Source organism: Bos javanicus, chromosome 26 (genome assembly GCF_032452875.1).
Source record: "Bos javanicus breed banteng chromosome 26, ARS-OSU_banteng_1.0, whole genome shotgun sequence".
In the NCBI taxonomy this organism is placed as follows: Eukaryota; Metazoa; Chordata; class Mammalia; order Artiodactyla; family Bovidae; genus Bos; species Bos javanicus.
In genome coordinates, this window is record NC_083893.1 from 16459504 (window position 1) to 16483786 (window position 24283).

Sequence of the window (24283 nt, forward strand, 5' to 3'; positions counted from 1 at the left end):
CAGTAGCCTAAAGACTTCTCCATCTGTACAGCACCATTGATAAAACATCTCCTTTCGAAAACAATGGGCTGCTTTTCTGGGTGCCTGATGTCCTCTGCCGGCATTCAGAAGTTGTTTTGTGGAATTTACTGAGCGTTCAAATGTTCTTTTGATGAGTTTGTGGGGGAGAAAGTGGTCTCTACGTCCTATTCCTCCGCCATCTTAAGACCACCCCACCACATTTTGGGAAAATTTTTCTTAAGACACAAGAGAATTGGATATGTGTAAATGCTAATAGAAAGGAGCCAACAGGGAAGGAGAGAATAAAGAAAAAAGAAGAACTGATTATTTAATTATGAATGCTCAAACTACTGCACAATTGCACTCATCTCACATGCTAGTAAAGTAATGCTCAAAACTCTCCAACCCAGGGTTCAGCAATACGTGAACCCTGAACTTCCAGATATTCAAGCTGGTTTTAGAAAAGGCAGAGGAACCAGAGATCAAATTGCCAACATCTGCCGGATCATCAAAAAAGCAAGAGAGTTCCAGAAAAAAAAAAAAAAAAAAAAAAGCACATCTATTTCTGCTTTACTGACTATGCCAAAGACTTTGTGCAGATCACAATAAATCATGGAAAATCCTGAAAGAGATGGGAATACCAGACCACCTGACCTTCCTCTTGAGAAACCTGTATGCAGGTCAGCAAGCAAGAGTTAGAACTGGACATGGAGCAACAGACTTGCTCCAAATAGGAAAAGGAGTATGTCAAGGCTGTATATTTTCACCCTGCTTATTTATCTTATATGCAGGGTACATCATGAGAAACGCTGGGTGGGAGGAAGCACAAGCTGGAATCAAGATTGCTGAGAGAAATATCAATAACCTCAGATATGCAGATGACCCAACCCTTATGGCAGAAAGTGAAGAAGAACTAAAGAGCCTCTTGATGAAAGTGAAAAATGAGAGTGGAAAAGTTGGCTTAAAACTCAACATTCAGAAAACTAAGATCATGGCACTCAGTCCCATCACTTCATGGCAAATAGGTGGGGAAACAGTGGCAGACCTTATTTTGGGGGCTCCAAAATCACTGCAGATGGTCACTGCAGCCATGAAATAAAAAGACGCTTACTGTTTGGAAGGAAAGTTATGACCAACCTAAACAGCATAATAAAAAGCACAGACATTACTTTGCCAATGAGGTCTGTCTAGTCAAGGCTATGATTTTTCCAGTGGTCATGTATGGATGTGAGAGTTGGACTGTGAAGAAAGCTGAGCAGTGAAGAAATTATGCTTTTGAATTCTGTTGTTGGAGAACACTCTTGAGAGTCTCTTGGACTGCAAGGAGATCCAACCAGTCCATCCTAAAGGAGATCAGTCCTGGGTGCTCATTGGAAGGACTGATGTTGAAGCTGAAACTCCAATACTTTGGCCACTTGATGCGAAGAACTGACTCATTCAAAAAGACCCTGATGCTGGGAAAAATTGAAGACAGAAGGAGAAGGGGATGACAGAGGATGAAATGGTTGAGTAGCTTCACTGACTCGATGGACATGAGTTTGAGTGGACTCTGGGAGTTGGTGATGCACAGGGAGGCCTGGCGTGCTGCACTTCATGAGGTCACAAAGAGTCAAACATGACTGAGCAACTGAACTAAACTGAACTGATTGAGTTGGTGACTATAATATTACCCGGATGGGCTGCACGGTCTTCCAGAAGGGATCAGTAGCTCAAATGCAGGTAGGGAGGAAGAAAACTGTTGCATTAGACTTTTGACAAGTGAAACGGATAAGGAGGTGCTTACTGATTAAGTGGTAAGAGTAATAAAATATACACTGGAATATAAGGGTTGGACAGAAGATTAGCCTAATGAACAGGCAGAATATGGGACTAACAATTTACTGAGAATCCTGTGGGAGTCTAAGTACTACTATATTTATTAAAATGTATCTACAAACTAAAAGGAAAGAAGCATGTGGTCAGTGGGTGAAATACCTGAGATATGACTGTGTAATAATATAGACAATTAGGCAATCTACACATCTTCTGCTGTGATAGTTGAAACCTAAGAGTCTTAATGAGGAGTATAGATGAAATACCTCTCACCTTGGGAATGAGATATTCTCTGAATTTAATGTCCTGAGCTGCTGCATGGGGTAGGTTGTTGGGGACAATGTCAATGTATCTCTGGATCTCGTGGATCACAGCATCTGTGTAGGGCATGCGGCTCCTGTCCTGCATGCAGGGACTCTGGTTTCTGCCAACCACACGGTTAATTTCTTCCTGGACTTTAGCTGGCAAGGTAGAAATCAGAATTTATGTCAAGTGATAAAGATATTTTATCTTCTTAATCATGATTACATTGTGGTAGGATATGGAGAGAAGGAAAAATTACATGTGTTTCCCTACAAGGGAAAAAAAGATATAGAATCAATGTCATGGGCAAATTGGAATTTCATTAGAGACTTAAATACACACATATATAAAGCACAGTTACATCATGAAATTCATTTCTCAATTCTGATTCTCTCCTTTGTGTATTTTTTAAAATAAACTCAGGGATGTGGGATCTCAAAGGCTCACATCATGCAGTTTAACCATTTTGTTTATGTCAGTTTTATTTTATAAAGGTTCTAAGAGAGTAGAAGTACTCCATGCAGTAAATACTTAATAAATGGACCAACTGAACAATATGCTTGGTTGACTCAACACATAGGAATAATGAGTAAGTTAAGGGAGAATATCCATGATGACAGAGTAGAAAGACTCTGAGATCACCTCCTCCCACAAGCATTACAAAATGATTAATACAATGATTTACAGAGCAACTATCAATAAGAACAACCTGAAGTCTAAGAGAAAGTTCTTCAACAACTAAAGATCTAAGGATGGAATCATGAGATGCATAGGAGAAGCAGAAACATAGCACAGTTAAGACCATACCCCGGGGTAAGAGACCCATGAACAGGATAATTACAATTACAGAGGTTCTTCCTAAGGAGTGAGGGGTCTGAACCCATCACTGGGCTCCCTAACCCAGGAGTGCTGCACCAGGAAGATGAGCCCCCAGAGCACTTGGCTTTGCAGGCCAACAGGGCTTATTTCAGATGATCTAGTGAGCTGTGGGAAGTAGAGACTCCACTCTTAAAGAGTGTATACAAAATCTCACCCACTCTGGGACCCAGAAGCAGGAGCAGTAATTTGAAAGGACCCCAGGTCAAACCCATTTATTGATCTTGGACAGGCTCCCAGAGAGGCACAGGACAGTTGGGGCTCACCTCCAGAACACATATGCTGGTAGCAGCTACTTTGGAGAGCTCATCCCAACACATGGACACGGATGATAGTGAGTGCAATTTTAGAATCTTCCCTGTGGTTTATTAGTGCCAGAACTTGGCCCTTCTCATCAGCCAGTTATCACCCATTCTTGGATGTGGGAGGCCAAGTAGCTAGCTGGGCTGGGACATAGTCCTACCCACCAGCATGCCAGTTACTATAGCAGCCCTGACCCCCAGCTGTCCCTGGACCCAACTCCTCTCAACCACTGGGAGACACCAACCCCTGGTCTCCCTGGGCCCCCGTTTAGACAATGGGCAGGCCAACTCCAATTCCAGGACCCCTAAGGTCTTACAGCCAGAGAACACAGGATCTGGCTCGCCCTAACAAGATACCCAAGACCCTGCAGCCAGAGAAGCCAGGATATGGCCTCATATACCAGAAGGCAGGTACTATCCTCAAGACTCCTGGGGCCTGATCCACCAACTAGCAGGCCAACCTCAGCCCCAGGACCACAGCAGTCCTGCAGCCAACCATGTCAAGATCCAGCCTACTCAACAGCAGGTCAGCACCACTAGAAGACATCTTGGGTCTCAGGCTCACCCAATAGCAAACTGACACCCAATTCTAGGAAGCTCCAGAACTCTCTGCCAGCCATCTCAGGAAGAGGCCCTGGACCCAGCTCTAACCACCAGAGGACCAGCACTAGACTGGACCCCATGGGCTTTCATAACCAGCTGCCACATGACCCAGCCCCACCCACCATCACCCAGCAGCTACTCCACTAGAAAAATGTATTGAATACAAATGGAAGAAAAAGAAAGTTGAGGAAACAATTCCTAGACAAAATAGACTTTAAAACAAAGACTGCATGGAACAAGTGAAAAAAGAAGGACATTACATAATGATGAAAGAATCAATCCAACAAAAAGATACAACCATTATAAATCTATATGCATATAGATTTATAATAGTGCTAAGTTGTTTCAGTCATGTCTGACTCTTTGTGACCCTTTCAACTGTGCCCACCAGGCTCCTCTGTCCATGAGATTCTCCAGGCAAGAATACTGGAGTGGGTTGCCATGCCCTGTTCCAGGGGATCTTCTCAACCCAGGGAATGAACCCACATCTCTTATGTATCACACACATGTTGGCAGGTGAGTTCTTTACCACTAACACCCCCTGGGAAGCTCGTAAATATATATACATATAACTGGTTCACTTCGTTTTACAGCAGAAACTAATACAACATTGTAAGACAATGAAACTCAAAAAAATAAAAATAGAAGTGTCTTAATAGGTCAAAGCACAAAGCATGATAGAGTAAAGGAAATATTCTCTTAGATGAGGATTGAATAAGAAAAAAAGGAGGATGAGAAATTACATTTTTCAGGAAATTTTGTTTGACCAAAAGGGTGTATTTGAACAGATTTTTTGTGTATAACTTTTTAATTTAACTCAAGGGCAGGGCACCCAGCCCAGCTCAGAAACTCAAGGGCAGGGCACCCAGCCTAGCCTTCCCTGTTGTCATGGGGGTGTGTGAACCCAGAGCCTCCTGTCTCACTCATATATACCCGTTTAGCATTCCCTCCAGAGAGGGTCCTCATGCCCACAACCTAGGTAAATGCGAGATCCACCTTTCCCACCAGGGCTGCCAAAACTGGTCTGCTTTCCCCACCAGAATGATGTTGTTATTGCGAACCAGGGAAACAGGAAAAAGGTACAGTCTCTATCCTCACAGAGAAGGCAATGGCACCCCACTCAAATACTCTTGCCTGGAAAATCCCATGGACAGAGGAGCCTGGTGGGCTGCAGTCCATGGGGTCGCAAAGAGTTGGACACGACTGAGTGACTCCACTTTCACTTTTAATTTAAAGAGTGAGGTTTTTTGATGAAGAAAGATTGTGATTTTGTTGAGTCAATCTTTCCATTGCAAATGCATCTGAGTAGAATTAACTTTTGACAAAAGTACATTTATGTGGACTTGGAAGGCTTATCAAGCAATATCATTGTAGAGAAGATTCTTCACCATCTGAGCCACCATGGAAGCCCTACTGCACCTGACCTGATGCAAATCAAGGATACTCCACCACAGTAGGGAGGACAGTGACCTCTGCCCTCCATAACTCTGCTACTGGTTAACTATTTCATTCTCCTTTTTTGCTATACTCTAATTTAAATGCAATTCATACAATGATAGGAAGATGTACTAAGGATGGAAGTTTTTCTTGGACATCTTCGAGGCAGATGAAAAGTAGAAAAGTCATCAGTGCCTGCCAATTTCTAACCAGAATTTGATCCTGTCCATAATCTGTGATACTACCTGTGACCTCTGGGTGCTTCAGCAGGAGCAGCAGTCCGTATTTCAGAGAGATGCTTGTTGTCTCTATTCCAGCAGTAAATACATCCCATACAGTGGTGATCAAGTTGTCCATGGTAAACTCAGACTGTTTATTGTGTTTCTCCTGGCAATGATGTATTAGGATTACATGATAAGTAAAAGCAACTTACAAGTAACTTACAATAATTCCATAAAACAACATAATTGTTTAAGTTTACTTATTTGACAAATTAAGCCAAACATTAGAGAATGTTACAGATGAAGGTAAAGTTAGATGTGTTGTTAGAATTTCTTCAATTAAAATATAACCAGAGTTAAACTTCCAAGTCCTTTCTGATTCCTCACTTTCTCACCCACTGGAGTATATCAGTTCTTCAGTAATTTCTATCTAACATGACTCTTATCAAGTCATCACTGCTACTCACCATCAGTTCAGGCATCTATTGTCAATTTCATCATATCTGAATTTCTCACTCAGGCCTTCAGAACCACCTATCCTCAAACTGAAACACTATTCCCAAATTCATCAGTCATTAAACCCACGACAGTTCCTCAGTTACTATCAAGACAATCTCTTTAAAAATTCCACTTCATCACTGCACTTATCTTTCCCTGAACCAGTTTTATCATCTCTGCTAATCCTCAAAACCTACTTCATCTGTTTTCTACTGTCTTTCCAAGAGTAAGCCTTTCTAGATTCCCATCCATTTCTGCCTTCTCTCATTTCTTACATCACCCATTCATGGAATTTATTTAATGAAAGAGAATATACCATCTATCACTTATCTTGAATGTGTGTGTGTGTGTTTCAATCTGTTCTCAAATAAAGAACCAGCTTTAACATGGTAAATATAAACACTTCCAAGCAATTTTCAGTGCCAATGCAGAAATAATTCAAGACATCCAGTATGGTTTGCACAACAATAGGTTGCACAAGCAATGAATATATCTTTAAGAAGGAGCATTTGTTTTAATAAACCAATTCCACTGAGAAGAACAAAGCTATTCCATGCATCACATCACTCCACCTACAAAGATGAAGCAGCAAGTCTGGATCCCATTTTACCTTTTCCATTTTAATCAGGAAGTAATCAATAAAGTCTTGAGGGTTATTGAGGTCCAAGGATTCTTGGTGTTCCTTTATTTTCTCCAAAATAAACTTTCTTTGCTCAGTCATGTTTTTAAATAATGTGTTATGACTCCCTGGGAGATAATGTAATAAAGAGGGGAAAGCATTGTAGAGCTGAAAAAGAAGAGAAACAGTCAATTCATTCAGCAAACATTTACAAGCCCATATTATGGTGCAGACATATTGCTATAAAATGAGCAAACAAAGATAAGTAAGATATGGTTCTTGCACTGGAACCCATTTGGGATTTGAAGGAAAGGGAACTGATAAAATGGCCTGAATGAGAGTATGCACAAATTAACAACTAATTTCAAAATCATTAGAGTTATTTTCCTAACTATAATTCTGAAGAAATTCAGGATCATACCACATCTTTCCAAATGAGGGTACTGAGGTTCAGAAATGCCGGAGTCCAGCTCCAGCAGCCAGGGAACCAGCCTGAAGGGGTGAGCGGTGTCGTCGGACGATGATGTAGTCTCCAACTCATAGTACGGAACTACATGTTTATTTCAAGCTTCAGGTTCTCTTTTATACTTTGACCAAAGCATTAGGTCAGAGGTTTGACATTTTCAGTTTCCCCCACCCAGATTTACTGTCTCCAGAAATCATTGTTGTCCTACAAACAGAGTTCCTGCTTCAGCGATTCTCTCAGAATCTCAGGCTTTACTATCTACTATCTACTTTCTCTTATGTGTCCTATACTTACTTGTGATTACATTGTAACTCAAGACATATTCCTCCGTTTATTTCTTATCTTTCTAAATCCTGTTTGCCCCAGCATCTTAAGATCACTATCTCCTAAAAAGGCTTCTAGCTATTCTTAATTATCCCTAAGCCCTAAACTCAGCAAACTACTTTTGCCATAAATATTTCCCTCACAAACAGGTCTCAGAACACAATCCTTCCCATGGCCTCAAGCTAAGGCCTACGTGCTCATCCTGGGACAGTCTTTGTAAAGATCCTTGAACAAATGTCAATGGTTATTTTATAGATTATTTTCTGGGCACAACCGCAGAAGGCTTTGTGCTTTCTCATGCTTCTCTCGAGCACCTTAACATTCTTTCCAGCCAACTCAACCAAAGAAAGGAAAGAACAAGTCAGAATCACAAGTCCTAACTCCTTCACCCTGGGACCGTGCCTGCGAGATGAGGAGAGGCGGTTGGGGCCGTGCCTCCATTTTGTCAGTAATGCCTAACGCGGGTCCTGACACAGAAAGGTTAGTCAACCAGTCTAAGTCACAAAACTAGTGACAGAGGTAGATTCCAGTGTTCATCCCAGTTTACACTACACACGTGTCTACAGAGAGTCACCTAAACAGTGTGCAGGGATCATACACTTTTTCTACATTTATCTTTATGAAAATATATTAACTGTTGACACGTATTATATTAGTTTCAGGCGTACAAAATGGTGATTCACCATTTACATGCATTACAAATTGATTGCCATAATAAACCTAGGAATCATCTGTCATCATACAGTTATTGAAATGTTATTGACTCTATTCCTTATGCTTTATATTACATCGCTGTGACTTATTACATTTATATTTGAAGTTTATACTTCTTAATCCCTTTTACCTGTTTCATTCATCCCTCTACTTCTTCCTCTTTGAGGACCACCAGTTTCTTCTCTGTATCTATGAATTTGTTTCTGTTTTATTTTGTTTGTTTTAATTTTTAGATTCTAAATATGAAGTAAATCATATGATATTTGTCTTTGTCTGCCTGACATTCTTCCCTTACCATAATATCTGCGAGGACTATCCATGCTGTATAAAAGGCACAATTTCATGCTTTTATATGGCTGAGTAATATTTCAGTGTGTGTGTGTGTGTGTATACCACTTCTTCTTTATCCTTTCATCTGTTAATGGACACTTAGGTGATTTCGATATCTTACCTACTGTCAACAATGCTACAATGAATATAGGGGTGCATATATCTTTTTGAATAAGTTTCTCTTCTTCAGATAAATACCCAGAAGTTTTCTAGAGAGAAGTACCCAGTTAAGTCCCAGATCTTATAGGACCTCTATTTTTAACTTTTTGAGGAACCTCTATACTGTTTGCCATAGTGACCATTTCAATTTACATTCCTACCAACAGTGCATTAGTGTTCCCTTATCTCCACATCCTCCCAACACTTGTTATTTCTTCTCTTTCTTATAGTAGCCATTCTGACTGGTGTGAGGTAAAATCTTTTAGTGTTTTTATTTGTATTTTTCTGATAATTAGTGTTTTGACCATCTTTCCATGTGCCTATTAGCCAACTGTTTGTCTTCATTGGAAAAATACCTATTTGAACCTTCTGTCCGTTTTTTAACTAGGGTTTTCTTTGGGTTGTTGAAGTGTATGAGTTCTTTGTGTATTTTGAACACTAACTCCTTATCAGTTGCATCATTTGCAAATATATTCTATTCAGCAGGCAGGCATTTTGTTTTGTTGATAGTTACTTTTACTGTGCAAAAGCTTTTACATTTAAGTAGGTCACATTCCTTTATTTTTGCTTTTGTTTCCCTTGCCTAATAATGCATAACCAAAAAAATATCAACAAGACTAATGTCAAAGAGCGAACATCTATGATTACTTCTAGAATTTTTATAGTTCTGGTTCTTACATTTAAATCCTTATCCATTTTGAATTTATTTTTATATGTGGCATGATAAAGGCATCCAGTTTGATTCTTTCATATGTAACTGTCCAGTTTTCCCAGTACCATTGATTGAAGAGGGTGTCTTTTCTACATTTTGTATTCTAGCTTCTTTTGTTGTATATTAATTACCTACTAGGTGTGGGTTCATATCTAAGCTGTCTCTTCAGTTCCATTGATCTATGTCTGCTTTTGTGCCAGTACCACGCTTCTTTTTCTTTGCTTGCTGTGGCTGGAACTTCCAGTACTATGCTGAATAAATGTGGGTAGAGTGGGCATCCTTGTGCTATTCCTGATTTGAGAGGAAATACTTTCAGGTTTTCACCATTGAGAATGATGGGAGCTTCTCCTATGGGGGCTTTATTACATTCAGGTATGTTCCCTCTCTATTCACTCCAGAGTTTTTATCATAAATGGATGTTGAATTCAGTCAAAAAGTTTCTTTGCAAAACTTTAAAAATCATATGATTTATTCTTCATTTTTAATGTGATGTATCACATAGATTGATTTGCAGACACTAAACCATCTTTGCATCCCCAAAATAAATTTGGCTTATTCATAGATTATAACATGTTAATGTATTGCTGATTTCAATTTCATGCAAAGATGGGCACAATAAAGGAGAGAAATAGTATGGACGCAACAGAAACAGAACATATTAAGAAGAGGTGGCAACAATAAAAAGAAGAACTATTAAAAAAAGGGGGGGGGGGTCTTAATGACCCAAATAATGATGAAAGTGTGATAACTCACATAGAGCCAGACATCCTAAAATGTGAAGTCAAGTGAGCCTTAGGAAGAATCACTACAAACAAAACGAGTGGAAGTGATGGAATTCCAGTTGAGCAATTTCAAATCCTAAAAGATGATGCCGTGAAAGTGCTGCACTCAATAGGCTAGCAAATTTGGAAAACTCAGCAGTGGTCACAGGACTGGAAAAGGTCAGTTTCATTCCAATCCAAAAGAAAGGCAATACCAAAGAATGTTCAAACTACCACACATTTGCACTCATCTCACACACTACAAAGTAATGCTCAAAATTCTCCAAGCTAGTCTTCAACAGTATGTGAACTGAGAAACTCCAGATGCTCAAGCTGGATTTAGGAAAGGCAGAGGAACCAGAGATCAAATTGCTAACATCTGTTGGATCATCAAAAAAGCAAGGGAGTTCCAGAAAAACATCTACTTCTGCTTCATTGACTACACCAAAGCCTTTGACTGTGTGGATCACAACAAACTGGAAAATTCTTCAAGTAATAGGAATACCAGACCACCTGACCTGCCTCCTGAGAAACCTGTAGGCAGGTCAAGAAGCAACAGTTAGAACTGGACACGGAACAACAGACTGGTTCCAAATTGGGAAAGGAGTACATCAAGGCTCTACGTCACCCTACTTATTTAACTTATATGCAGAGTATATCATGGGGCTTTCTGGTCTGGATGAAGCACAAGCTGGAATCAAGATTGCCTGGAGAAATAGCAATAATCTCAGATATGCAGATGACACGACACTGATGGCAGAAAGCAAAGAAGAACTAAGGAGCCTCTTGATGAAAGTGAAAGAGAAGAATGAAAATGCAACTTAAAAACTTAACATTCAAAAAACAAAGATAATGGCATCTGGTCCCATCACTTCATGGCAAATATATGGGGAAGCAATGGAAACAGTGACAGACTTTATTTTCTTGGGTTCTAAAATCACTGAAGATGGTGACTGCAGCCATGAAATTAAAAGACACTTGCTCCTTGGGAGAAAAACTGTGACCAACCTAGACAGCATATTAAAAAGCAGAGACATTATTTGCTGACAAAGGTCCATCCAGTCAAAGCTATGGTTTTTCCAGTAGTCATGTATGGATGTGAGAGTTGACAAAGAAAGCTGACCACCAAAGAACTGATGCTTTTGAACTGTGCTGTTGGAGATGACTCTTGAGAGTCCCTTGGACTGCATGGAGATCCAACCAGTCCATCCTAAAGGAAATCAGTCCTGAAAATTCATTAGAAGGAATGATGCTGAAGCTGAGGCTCCAATACTTTTGCCACCTGATGCGAAGAATTGACTCATTAGAAAAGATCCTGAAGCTGGGAAAGATTGAAGGCAGGAGGAGAAGGGAATGACAGAGGATGAGATAGTTGGATGGCATCATCAACTCAGTGGACATGACAAGATCCAGGAGCTGGTGATGGACAGGGAATCCTGGCATGCTTCAGTCCACAAAGAGTTGGATGTGACTGAACGACTGACCTGAACTGAATATTATGTTGAGGATTTTTGCATCTAGCTTCATCAAAAGTATTGACCTTAATTATTCTCTTCTTTTTAGTGTTTTTTTTTTTTCCTTTTCTAATTTAGGTTTAAGCATAATATTGGCATCATAGAATAATTTTGAAAGTGTTCCTTTGGACATGTTTGTAAAGGTTAGGCATTAGGTCTTTTTAAAATATTTGGTAGAATTCACTCGTGAGGCCATCTGGTCCTAGATTTTTGGTTTTGGTGAGTTTTGATTCCTGGTTCTATTTCATTGCTAGTGTTCACTCTTCAGATTATCTATTTCTTCCTGATTCAATCTTGGTATGTGTGTTTATATGAATTTATCCATTTTCACTAGGTGTTCAATTTGTAGGTATATAATTATTCATTGTAGTCTCTCATGATTCTTTGAATTTCTGTGATATATTTTCCTCTTCTATTTCTGATTTTATTTATTTGAGCGTTCTTTTTTTCTGATAAGTCTGGCTAGAGTTTATCCAATGTGATTATCTTTTCAAAGAACCAGCTTTTAGGTTCACTAATCTTTTCTAGTGAACCTAAAAGCTGGTTCTTTGAAAAGATAATCACATTGGATAAACTCTAGTCAGACTCATCAATCTTTCTAAAGTGGGTGACTTTATTTTGGGGGCTCCAAAATCACTGCAGATGGTGACTGCAGCCCTGAAATTAAAAGACGCTTACTCCTTGGAAGGAAAGTTATGACCAACCTAGAAAGCATATTAAAAAGTAAAGACGTTACTTTGGCAACAAAGGTCTGTCGAGTCAAGGCTATGTTTTTTTCCAGTGGTCATGTATGGATGTGAGAGTTAGACTATAAGGAAAGCTGATCACTGAAAAATTGATGCTTTTGAACTGTGGTGTTGGAGAAGACTCTTGAGAGTCCCTTGGCTGCAAGGAGATCCAACCAGTCCGTCCTAAAGGAGATCAGTCCTGAGTGTTCATTGATAGGACTGATGTTGAAGCTGAAACTCCAATACTTTGGCCACCAGATGTGAAGAGCTGACTCATTTGAAAAGACCCTGATGCTGGGAAAGATTGAGGGCAAGAAGAGAAGGGGACCACAGGGAATGAGATGGCTGGATGGCATCACTGACTCAATGGACATGAGTTTGGGTAAACTCCGGGAGTCGGTAATGGACAGAGATGCGTGGCGTGCTGCAGTCCATGGGGTTGCAAAGTGTTGGACATGACTGAGCGACTGAACTGAACTGAACTGAATCTTTTCTATTGCCATTTTAGTCTCTATTGTTTATTTAATCTGTGATATTTATTATTTCCTTCCTTCTGCTAACTTTGGGCTTTGTTTGTTCTTTTTCTAGTTTGTTTTGTGTGTGTGTGTGTGTGTGTGTGCGCGTGCGCGCGCACGCGCGCGCGTGCGCGTGCAGCAGTTTTATTAAATTAAGAAAAGGGACAGAGAAAGCTTCTGACATAGACATCAGAAGAGGGACAGGGACATCAGTCTAAGCAAGGGAGTTACATACTTTTTTTAATTAGTCATTATGATAAATCAAAAGAATGTCTCAATGTTGTAAAGATCTTACTAGATCCACTCCCATAATTAACATTTTAAGATAACAGAATTAGCCAGAAGGTTTTCAGGAAAGAGAAATTGTCCTCAAGCAGGATGTATTGTTGTTATATAATCTTTAGTACAGAGTTTAAACTGAGTTGTTTGTTGTGTAATCATCAGTACCAGGCTTAGAGGAAAAAGAAGTTTTATGTGACTAAGACTAACGAATGTAGAGGGGAAAAAAAGATGTTTGTCTTTTCCTCCTCCTTGAGAATTCCAGACCCCTATCTCCACTTCATGAGCTCCAGATCCCTTTCTCCTCCTCAGGGACACCGGACTTCTTATCAACCTGCCTGGGAATGTACTCTCTTATTCCCCCCTTTTCTTTTAAGACAATTATGTTGCCAACAGAAAAGGACACCGTTTTCATTCCGTAACTACTTGCTGCTGTTGAGAGGCATCGTCCCTAAATTGTTGAGGCAACATATTCTCCTAACCCTCATATTGAAGGTCTCTGATCCAAGGGCCCCAAGTAATAGTTGGAGGAGGCTGTGGCACTCCTAGGTTACAAATGGTTGTCAGACATGACTGAGCGACTGAACTGAACTGAACTGAATCTTTTCTATTGTCGTTTTAGTCTCTATTGTTTTATTTAGTCTCTGATCTTTATTATTTCCTTCCTTCTGCTAACTTTGGGCTTTGTTCTTCTTTTTCTATTTTGTTTTGTGTGTGGGAATTGACTCTCTCAGGACAACCATTTGTAACCTAAAGGCTTTCCAACGGTTAGAAACAAACCCCATTTTGGAGTTACAGATGTGAGGCAAAATAGCCATTAAACCAAGTTAAAACATAATCAAAATTAAAAGTACATTATGTCCATAGTTACATCAATCCATCTTAGGATTGCTAGTGGTCATCAGATCCCAAAGAGGCATCACATACGATTGTTGTGGTGAAGAGGTGAAGAAAGTCCTTTCCTTGAAGTGGAGAAACCCACCATGGGAAGCCTTCAATTGATAAGGAGATTGAAAAGCTGAAAGCTGAGTCACATGGTTAATTTTAAGGCTTCAGAGTCTATAACAATATCTGTGTGTAAGAAGGGTCTTCCATAGATACATTCAAGGGGGGACAGACCTTCCTTTTTAGGGGCAGTTCCAGCCCTCATTAAAGCTACAGGTAGAACTTTAAACCAACAGTCTTGTGTTTCCTGAGTTTGCTTACACAGATGCCTCTTACTAATGTCATTAGCCTTTTCAGCTTTTTCTGAATATTGATGTCTCCAGGAACTGTGTAAGTGATATTCTATTCATAAAGTTGGAGCCACTGTTGCTCTGAACTTTAGAGTTTAAGATCTCACTTACATCGTGAGAAGTCAGTACAGTAAGATTTTGTCCATTAGTCAACTTATGACCTATAGACATTAGCAGGTCAATAGCAGCAATTACCCTTAAGGAATGTGGCCATAAGTTGTTTTTTTTTTTTTTTTTACTAAGAAACAAACTCAATTCTGATCTTGTGGGCAAGCTCAAAGCAGGAGCGTGCAAGAGAACAGTTTTAAGAGCCTTAAAAGCCTATTGAGTCTCTGAGGGCCTAACCAGCTTGTCGGTTTAGACCTGCTGAGTCTCAGTTATAAGTTTATATAAAGGCCAGGCAAGTTCTCCATAACCAGGAATCCAAATGTGGCAGTAGCCTGTAATGCCAAAAATCCTCTCAATTATCTTAAAGTCATGTTTGGCTCATTTAGGAATTTCAGGCAATAAAGTATAAAGATTAGGCACTTACTATTTGTATATCTTGAATTAGTCTCCATTTATCATTTGACATTTTTACACCCAAAAAAGGAGTGTTGCATGGACTATTACAGGGAATTAATAGCCCCTGTTCCTTTAAATCTTCAATGATGTGTTTTAACTCTTCCTTAACCTCAGGCTTTAGTGGGTACTGCTTTTGATGTGAAAATAGGTGAGGGTCTTTGAGGTTGATAACAACAGGAACAGCATTTTGTGTTCAACCCTCAGTTTTTCCATCAGCCCACACTTTAGGGTTTATATTCTGTTCAATTAATGGGAGAGGAAGAGCAGGCTCCATATTCATGAAGACAGAGGCCTGGACCTTGTTCATTATATCCCTCCCCAGAAGGGGTGAAGGAAATTCTGGCACAATTAGAAACTCGAGAAAATAGCACAGAGTTCTAGTTGTAGTTTAAAGGACACCTGAGATAATGTTTGGCTTATCCAGATAGTCCCATTACGGTAGTGGATTAGGAGGAAAGAGGACCAGAGGCTTCAGTGAGCACACAGAAAGTTGCCCCAGTGTCCAAAAGAAATTGACTGATTGGCCCCCCACAGTTATTAATACCTGGGGTTCCTCAGGTGTAATTAGGATGGGAGCTTGTGTGGGGAACCCCAGGCACCTTCAGTCCCAACTGTCTTGAGAGTCCAACCCATGGGGCCTACACCTCGGAAGGCAGTCTCTTCTCCAGTATGGTCTTTTGCAGACTGGACATGGAGCTGGGGGCAGCTTAGATGCCTCAGGCCAATCCCACTTGAGATGCCCCTCATTTCCACAGTAATGACAAGTCCATCCCTTTTCACCCGGGTCCCTCTGGGCATTTTTCCTCAGGCTGTTTCAGAGTGGATCTAACAGCCATGCTGGGGCTTTAGTCTTTTGCCTGGTTCTTTTTTGTCTCATTTTCCTCCTCATATTCTCCACCATAATATACTGTCTGAGACAGCTGCAACAGTTTTTCTAAAGATTGATTTGGTCCAAACGCCTGTTTTTGTAACTTACAGCAGGTATCTGGAGTCGATTGAGTGAGAAAACTACCTTTTAAGATCATTTTTCCCTCTGTAATTTCAAGATCAACATCAGCAAACTTGCAGAGAGCCCTCTGTAGTCTATCTAGGAATTATCAGGAGTTTTCTTCTCTCCCTGTTCTATGTCAGTCTTAGCATAGTATAAAGTCCTTGTGCTCACTTGAGTCCTTCAAGAATACATCCAGCAATCTGGCTCTGTTATTAGAACCACTTGGCTCCCAGTAGGAAGGAGGGCTATTTCATGTTCCCTCTTTCCCCTTGCCTTCAAGCCATTCATCTCCAAAAGTAGTAGCTTCCCCCAAAACTCGAGTTTTTGAATCAAGAGTCAGTGTCTGTCCCAAGACATACATTACATCTCTCCAAGTAAGGTCATAAAGTAAAGTTAGTCCCATAAATCCTTCTATGTACTTTTTGGATCCTCTAAATAGTCTCGACCACAGTTGGGACTGTTTGAATTTCTACTGAGACTAAGGCAACCCCTCCTGGGAGGGCACCCTGATTCTCAGCCTGTTCAGTTGGTAGCCCCAGATACAGAGGCAAAGTAAGCCCCAGATATAGCCCCAGATACAGGAGGCAGCTGAAGGCTTCACACCCAAATCTGCACACTTTGTACATAAGTCTGGCATGTCTTGCAGAGAGATAAAGAGCAACACATCTGCCACTTCTACCCATTTCCTTTGTTTTCTACAGAACTTGTCTAGTTGTAAAATGGTATCATAATTGAGAGACCCTTTAACTGGCCAGTGTTCCCCATTTTCCAAAGGATAATGTGGCCATTCAGTATCACAAAAGATCAGACGTGTATTTTTTTAACTCTGGAGATCAAACTCGTCCCAAGTTTTTTAACATTGTAAAGGAATGGTTCTGGAACTGTTAACTCCCATCTGTAAGAGAGAAAAAAGCAGCACCCACGGCCGTGGCTTCTTTCCACCAGAGGCGTCCCTCCCTACTCTAAATGAGTGTGCAGACAGACTTTCCAATGAAGCTTTCCTTCCCTGGTCAGAATTAGTCTGTCCCTTACTGACACAGGCATCTTACTCATCCCTCCCGGTTCTACCACCAAGGTGGGGTGGAGATGCACCAGGGGTAGACCTGATGGCTTACCAGATTGATTTCTAGTTTCTTACCACCAAAACCTTTGTTTGATTTCCCAAGTAGTTTCCCAGAATGTTTCCCAAGCTAGGACTACTAGAGGAAGCAGCTATCTTATGTGTGCCATGTACATTTCTAAATACAGTCCTGACAGCAGTAGAAGTGGTGAGTCATAAAGAGACAAGCAACTACCAAGATGTCCCTTCTGAGTGTCACCGTGCCAGTATATGTGATAGCAAAAGAGGTGGTAGAGGGCTGGCCAGGGACGAAAAAGTGATTTTTGTCCTCAAGCTACTAGGTCCAATCGTTCCAGTTCCTTTCCACAGATTCCGCAAAAGGAATATCTATGGAATTGAGACAGAAGCCATTGGAGAGCTTTCTCTGGTCTGCTAACAGCTAGCACTACCAAAGAAGAAGCCCATTGCACTTCCAATCGAAACAGATTCTGCAATTCCCAACCGATGTCTTCAAAAACCTCATGGTCACCAGCAGTGCTTTTATCCACATAGATAAGAGGCACAGTCATGACAAAAACTCACTTTTAGGACTCTGGGCCCTGAGGCAGGCAGTCAAGAGAATGACCTTTAGCCTGAGAGACTTTCCTGGAGCTAGAGCTCCTGCTCGCTCCCAAACAAGCTCTTGTAACTTTTGCCTCCTAGCAAGGCTAGGCGCTTCCATACTTGGGGTTTAAGTAAAAGTGCATAGTATCAGCATGAATCCCAATTCCCTTGAAAGTCTATGATCCAACAGACTAGGTTCAGTATCAGTTCAGTGGTTCAGTCGTGTCCGAGTCTTTGCAATCCCATGAGCCACAGCATGCCAGGCCTCCCTGTCCATCATCAAATCCCAGAGTTCACCCAAACCCATGTCCATCAAGTCGGTGATGCCATCCAACCATCTCATCCTCTGTCATCCCCTTCTCCTCCTGCCCTCAATCTTTCCCAGCATCAGGGTCTTTTCAAATGAGTCAGCTCTTCACATCTGGTGGTCAAAGTATTGGAGTTTCAGTTTCAGCATCAGTCCTTCCAATGAACACCCAGGACTGATCTCCTTTAGGATGGACTGGTTGGATCTCCTTGCAGTCCAAAGGACTCTCAAGAGTCTTCTCCAACACCACAATTCAAAAGCATTAATTCTTCAGTGCTCAGCTTTCTTAACAGATTAGGTTAGTAGTTCTAATTCCCCAGTTACGGAATGGTCAAAGAGACCAGAAAAAATTGACCGAGAAAGGAAAGTTCACTCCACATGCTTTGCCCACTTATGGCCACTCCCCTCGAAGGAATGTTGAGTGCCTCTTGGCATTGGCAGGTCGGCATAAACCCCTAACAAGGCTCCCTTTTGGGGAGCTGCCTTCAGTCATTATGAGGCACCTCAAAACCACTGAGCAGGGCTCATCACTTCTTTCGTACAGGGTGTGTCATTCATTCACACACGCAAACCATAGCATTAGTAAAGTAAAGCAAAAAATGTGTATACTGAGAAAGCAGAGAGGCTAGAGCTCTTGAGTGTTCTTACCTTGTCCTGAAAATCCCGGATGAGCCCCCAAGATGATAGCTTACAGTGAACTGTGTCAGATTTGTGATCTCAGAAGATTTAGCTTCGGGACCAGAGACCATTCTTGATCACTCAAGAGCTTTTGTGTAGCAGTTTTATTAAAGAAAGAAAAGGAACAGAGAAAGCTTCTGACATAGACATCAGAAGGGGGATGGAGAGTGCCCACTCTTTTTCTAGTTTTATGTGTAATGTTAGATTGCTTACTTGGTATTTTTCTGGTTTCCTAAGGTAGACCTGTTTCACTATAAGCTTCCCTCTTAGAACTGCTTTTGTGAGTCACATAGATTTTGGAATGTTGTGTTTCCATTTTCATTTCTCTCAAGGTATTTCTACTTCCTCTTTGACCCATTATTGTTTAGTTCAGCTAACAACATATTCAACAACATATTCATCTCCTATGTGTTTATGTTTTTCACAGTTTTTTTTTTTTTCCTTGTAATTGATTTCTAGTTTCATACCACTGTGGTCAAAAAGATGCACAATATAATTTCACCTTCTTGAATTTACTGACACTTGTTTTGTAACATCATATGATCTATCTTGGAAAATGTTTCATGTGTACTTGAAAAGAATGTGTATTCTGCTGCATTTGGACGGAATGTTGTATATAAATCTATCAAGTCCATCATGTCTAATATGTTGATTAAGGCCAATGTTTCCTTACTAATTTAGTTTGGCTGTTCTGTCCATGGGGCTGCAAAGAGTCAGACACAACTAAGTGACTGGACTGAACTGTTCTGTCCATTGATGTAAGTGATGTGTTAATGTCTCCTAGTATTATTGAATTACTGTCAATAACTCCTTTTAAGTCTGTTCACACCATACCATTTTTTAAATGAAGAAACTGTACCATAAAGACTAAGGAAATGCCTATATTACCTAACTTACTTTTATTTAGGCATTTTACATGTTCAGAAATGTACACATTGCCCTTATTCATTAGGCCATCACAGTCCTAGAGTTTACAGAATCTTAATACCCTCGGTAGGTACTGAAGAAATTTATTCAGCTGCTATCTTCTCAGTGAACTCCGGGAGTTGGTGATGGACAGGGAGGCCTGGCGTGCTGCGATTCATGGGGTCGCAAAGAGTCAGACACGACTGAGCAACTGATCTGATCTGATCTTGTATCAAACTGGATAGAGAATCAAGAAATCTAGTTTTTATATCTAACTCATTCTTCTTTTGGTTAGGTTACTTTGAAAATAAGCTCAGTATTTCCAGTGAGCTTTCTGTTCCATAGACTACTTGCTCTCTAGAGTCCTTCTCAGGTAGAAAACATCATAACATTATGATCCATGGAATTTTAGTTGTTGGTTATAGTACAGCATAGGTTATTGTTTTTTTTTTTCTGACAGTTTACTAACAGTAAAAATACAATGTATATACATCTTATTTAAACACATAAAAATCAGAGGAAAAAAGATTTCTCAAAAAAAAACTTGCTATAATTGTTGCACTATTTTTTATTACTATTCTTATATTTTGTTTACAAACTCATTTCAACACATTCAATTGCTTTGATAACTCGATGCTGCTCCTGCTGCTAAGTCACTGCAGTCATGTCCGACTCTGTGCAACCCTATGGATGGCAGCCCACCAGGCTACGCCATCCCTGGGATTCTTCAGGCAAGAACACTGTAGTGGGCTGTCATTTCCTTCTCTAATGCATGCAAAGTCGCTTCAGTCGTGTCGGACTCTGTGCGACCCTATGGACAGCAGCCCACCAGGCTCCTCCAGCCACAGGATTCTCTACGCAAGAATATTGAAGTGGGTTGCCATTTCCTTCTCCATGATAACTCACTAAGTGGTACCAAACAGTAGCACAAAGAAATGTTGTAATCACTTTAGGTAGAAAGTTACTTCTTATTTAAAGAGAACCTTGACCTTACCTCAATCCAGGGGGTGCTAAAAATTGTTGCATTTTCATGAATATACTTTGCCAAGGTCAGAAAACTTTCATCACTGTATTCAAAACGATTCCGGAATATAATGGAGCAGATCACATTGCAGGGAGCATAGGTCAGAAGGAAAGTAGGATCACATGGACATCCTAAAAACAATATAAGAAAGTTGGAATATAATTTGCAAATAAATCTTAAGTTTACTGTTTAAAATAATGGAGAAATGTTGATTTCTAAGATGTTTTTATTATTGGAACAACCTGAACCTGCCATCATCACTATAAATTCAACATGCCTAGAGAGTTGGACAATATAGAAGGCTGAGTGCTAAAGAATTGATGTTTCCGAACTGTGGTGCTGAAGAAGACTCCTGAGAGTCCCTTGGACAGCAAGATTAAGCCAGTCAGTCCTGAAGGAAATCAGCCCTGAATATTCTTTAGTGCTAAAGCTGAAGCTCCAATATTTTGGCCATCTGATCCAAAGAGCTGACTCATTGGAAAAGACTGTGATGCTGGGAAAGACTGAGGGCAAAATGAGAAGGGGCTGACATGAGTTTGAGCAAACTCTGGAAGGTAATGAAGGACAGAAAAGCCTGGCATGCAGTAGTCCATGGAGTTGCGAAGAGTCGGACATTACTTGGCAACTGAACAACAACAACAAAATACAATTGTGTTTCCCTAAGCAAAATTATCTAATCCAGTGTTATTTATTTATTAAATTTCTCCAAATTATTCTATTTATATCATTCTCCAATTAAAGCCACAAGGTAATACACAAGAAGGAGATCATTTTGAAATGTATTTAAAATTATAAAATTTAGCTCTTGGTGTTGATATTCTTCAAAATACCCAGAAGAAACTGACCAATATAATAAGAAGGTAAGGAGACTGAGGAGAATTGCAATCACATTTTACAAAATGCATTGAAAAAGGTTGAGTGTGCTTTTCTCTGAGAAGACAATAATGAGAGGGATTGAAGATTAGAGATCACGTCAAGAAAAGCAGAGATACAAAGGGAACGTTTCATGCAAAGATGGTCACAACAAAGGACAGAAACGGTATGGACCTAACAAAAGCAGAAGACAGTAAGAAGAGGTGGCAAGAATACAAAGAACTACACAAAAAAGATCTTAATGACCCAGATAACCACGATGGTGTGGTCACCCACCTAGAGCCAGACATCCTGGAATGTGAAGTCAAGTGGGCCTTAGGAAACATCACCATAATCAAAGCTAGTGGAAGTGATGGAATTCCAGTTAAGCAATTTCAAATCCTAAAAAATGATGCTGTGAATGTGCTACACTCAATATGCCAGCAAGTTTGGAAACTCAGCAGAGGCCACAGGACTGGAAAAGTTCAATTTTCATTCCGATCCCCAAAAAAGGCAATGCCAAAGAATGTTCAAACTACCATACAGTGGCATTCATCTCATATGCTGCAAAGTGATGCTCAAAATTCTCCAAGCGAGGCTTCAACCGTATGTGAACCATGAACTTCCACATGTTCAGGCTGGATTTAGGAAAGGCAGAGGAACAAGAGATCAAATTGCCAACATCCATTGGATCATAGAAAGAGCAAGAAAGTTCCAGAAAAATATCTACCTCTGCTTTATTGACTAGACCAAAGCCTTTAACTGTGTGGATCATAACAAACTGTGGAAAATTCTTCAAGAGATGGGACTACCAGACCACCTTACCTGCCTCCTGAGAAACCTGTAGGCAGGTCAAAAAGCAACATTTAGAACTGGACATGGAACAACAGACTAGTTCCAAATCGGTAAAGGAGTACATCAAGGCTGTATATAGCCCCCCTGCTTATTTAACTTATATGCATAGTTCAGTTCAGTTCAGTCACTCGGTTGTGTCCGATTCTTTGTGACCCCATGAATTGCAGCATGCCAGGCCTCCCTGTCCATCACCAACTCCCGGAGATCACTCAAACTCATGTCCATCCAGTTGGTGATGCCATCCATCCATGTCACCCTCTGTCGTCCCCTTGTCCTCCTGCCCCCAACCCCTCCCAGCATCAGAGTCTTTTCCAACAAGTCAATTCTTTGCATGAGGTCACCAAAGTACTGGAATTTCAGCTTCAGCATCATTCCTTCCAAAGATCACCCAGGACTGATCTCCTTTACAGTGGACTGGTTGGATCTCCTTGCAGTCCAAGGGACTCTCAAGAGTCTTCTCCAACATCACAATTCAAAAGCATCAATTCTTCAGCATTCAGCCTTCTTCAGTCCAACTCTCACATCCATACATGACCACTGGAAAAACCATAGCCTTGACTAGACGGACCTTTGTTGGCAAAGTAACGTCTCTGCTTTTGAATATGCTATCTAGGTTGGTCATAACTTTCCTTCCAAGGAGGAAGCGTCTTTTAATTTCATGGCTGCAGTCACCATCTGCAGTGACTTTGGAGCCCAGAAAAATAAAGTCTGACACTGTTTCCACTGTTTCCCCATCTATTTCCCATGAAGCGATGGGACCAGATGCCATGAGCTTAGTTTTCTGAATGTTGAGCTTTAAGCCAACTTTTTCACTCTCCTCTTTCACTTTCATCAAGAGGCTTTTGAGTTCCTCTTCACTTTCTGCCCTAAGGGTGGTGTCATCTGCATATCTGAGGTTATTGATATTTCTCCCAGCATCTTGATTCCAGCTTGTGCTTCTTCCAGCCCAGCATTTCTCATGATGTACTCTGCATATTAGTTAAATAAGCAGGGTGACAATATACAGCCTTGACGTACTCCTTTTCCTATTTAGAACAAGTCTGTTGTTCCATGTCTAGTTCTAACTGTTGCTTCCTGACCTGCATACAGGTTTCTCAAGAGGCAGGTCAGGTGGTCTGGTATTCCCATCCCTTTCAGAATTCTCCACAGTTTATTGTGATCCACACAGTCAAAGACTTTGTCATAGTCAATAAAGCAGAAATAGATGCTTTTCTGGAACTCTTGCTTTTTTGATGATCCGGCAGATGTTCGCAATTTGATCTCCGGCTCGTCTGTCTTTTCTAAAACCAGTTGAACATCTGGAAGTTCACAGTTCACGTATTGCTGAAGCCTGGCTTGGAGAATTTTGAGCATTACTTTACTAGCGTGTGAGATGAGTGCAATTGTGTGGTAGTTTGAGCATTCTTTGGCATTGCCTTTCTTTGGGATTGGAATGAAAACTGACCTTTTCCAGTCCTGTGGCCAGTGCTGAGTTTTCCAAATTTGCTGGCATAGTATATCGTGTGAAATGCTGAGCTGGGTGAAGCTCAAGCTAGAGTCAAGATTGCAGGGAGAAATATCAAATAACCTCAGATATGCAGATGACACCACACTTACGGCAGAAAGCAAAGAAGAATTAAAGAGCCCCTTGATGAAAGTGAAAGAGGAGAGTGAAAACGCTGGCTTAAACCTCAACATTCAGAAAACTAAGATGATGGCATCTGGTCCAATCACTTCATGACATATAGATGGGGAAACAATGGAAACAGTGACAGACTTTATTTTGAGGGGCTCCAAAATCAATGCAGATGGTGACTGCAGCCATGAAATTAAAAGACACTTGCTCCTTGGAAGAAAACTTTGACAAACCTCGACAACATATATAAAAAAACAGAGACATTACTTTGCCAACAAATGTCCATCTAGTCAAATCTATAGTTCTTCCAGTAGTCATGTATAGATATGAGAGTTGGACTATAAGGAAGCTGAGCACTGAAGAATTGATGCCTTTGACTGTGTTGTAGGAGGAGACTCTTTAGAGTCCCTTGGACTACAA

The 24283-nt window shown here is 40.6% G+C and overlaps 1 protein-coding gene and 1 long non-coding RNA gene across 2 annotated transcripts in view; one reads left to right on the forward strand and one right to left on the reverse strand.

Annotated features, from left to right (window-relative positions):
- Nucleotides 1-24283, reverse strand: part of LOC133239203 (cytochrome P450 2C31-like) — a 52003-nt gene that overhangs the window by 15742 nt on the left and 11978 nt on the right. Inside the window, exons 4-7 of the mRNA XM_061402867.1 lie at nucleotides 20512-20672; nucleotides 6663-6839; nucleotides 5579-5720; nucleotides 2086-2273 (exon numbers count right to left, since the gene is read on the reverse strand). Coding sequence (XP_061258851.1) covers nucleotides 2086-2273; nucleotides 5579-5720; nucleotides 6663-6839; nucleotides 20512-20672 — 668 coding nt within the window. The remainder of the gene's footprint in view (nucleotides 1-2085; nucleotides 2274-5578; nucleotides 5721-6662; nucleotides 6840-20511; nucleotides 20673-24283) is intronic.
- LOC133239206 (uncharacterized) overlaps nucleotides 1233-24283 on the forward strand; it is a 28844-nt gene continuing 5793 nt past the window's right edge. The window contains exon 1 of the long non-coding RNA XR_009733755.1: nucleotides 1233-1719. This is a non-coding gene — a long non-coding RNA (uncharacterized LOC133239206). The remainder of the gene's footprint in view (nucleotides 1720-24283) is intronic.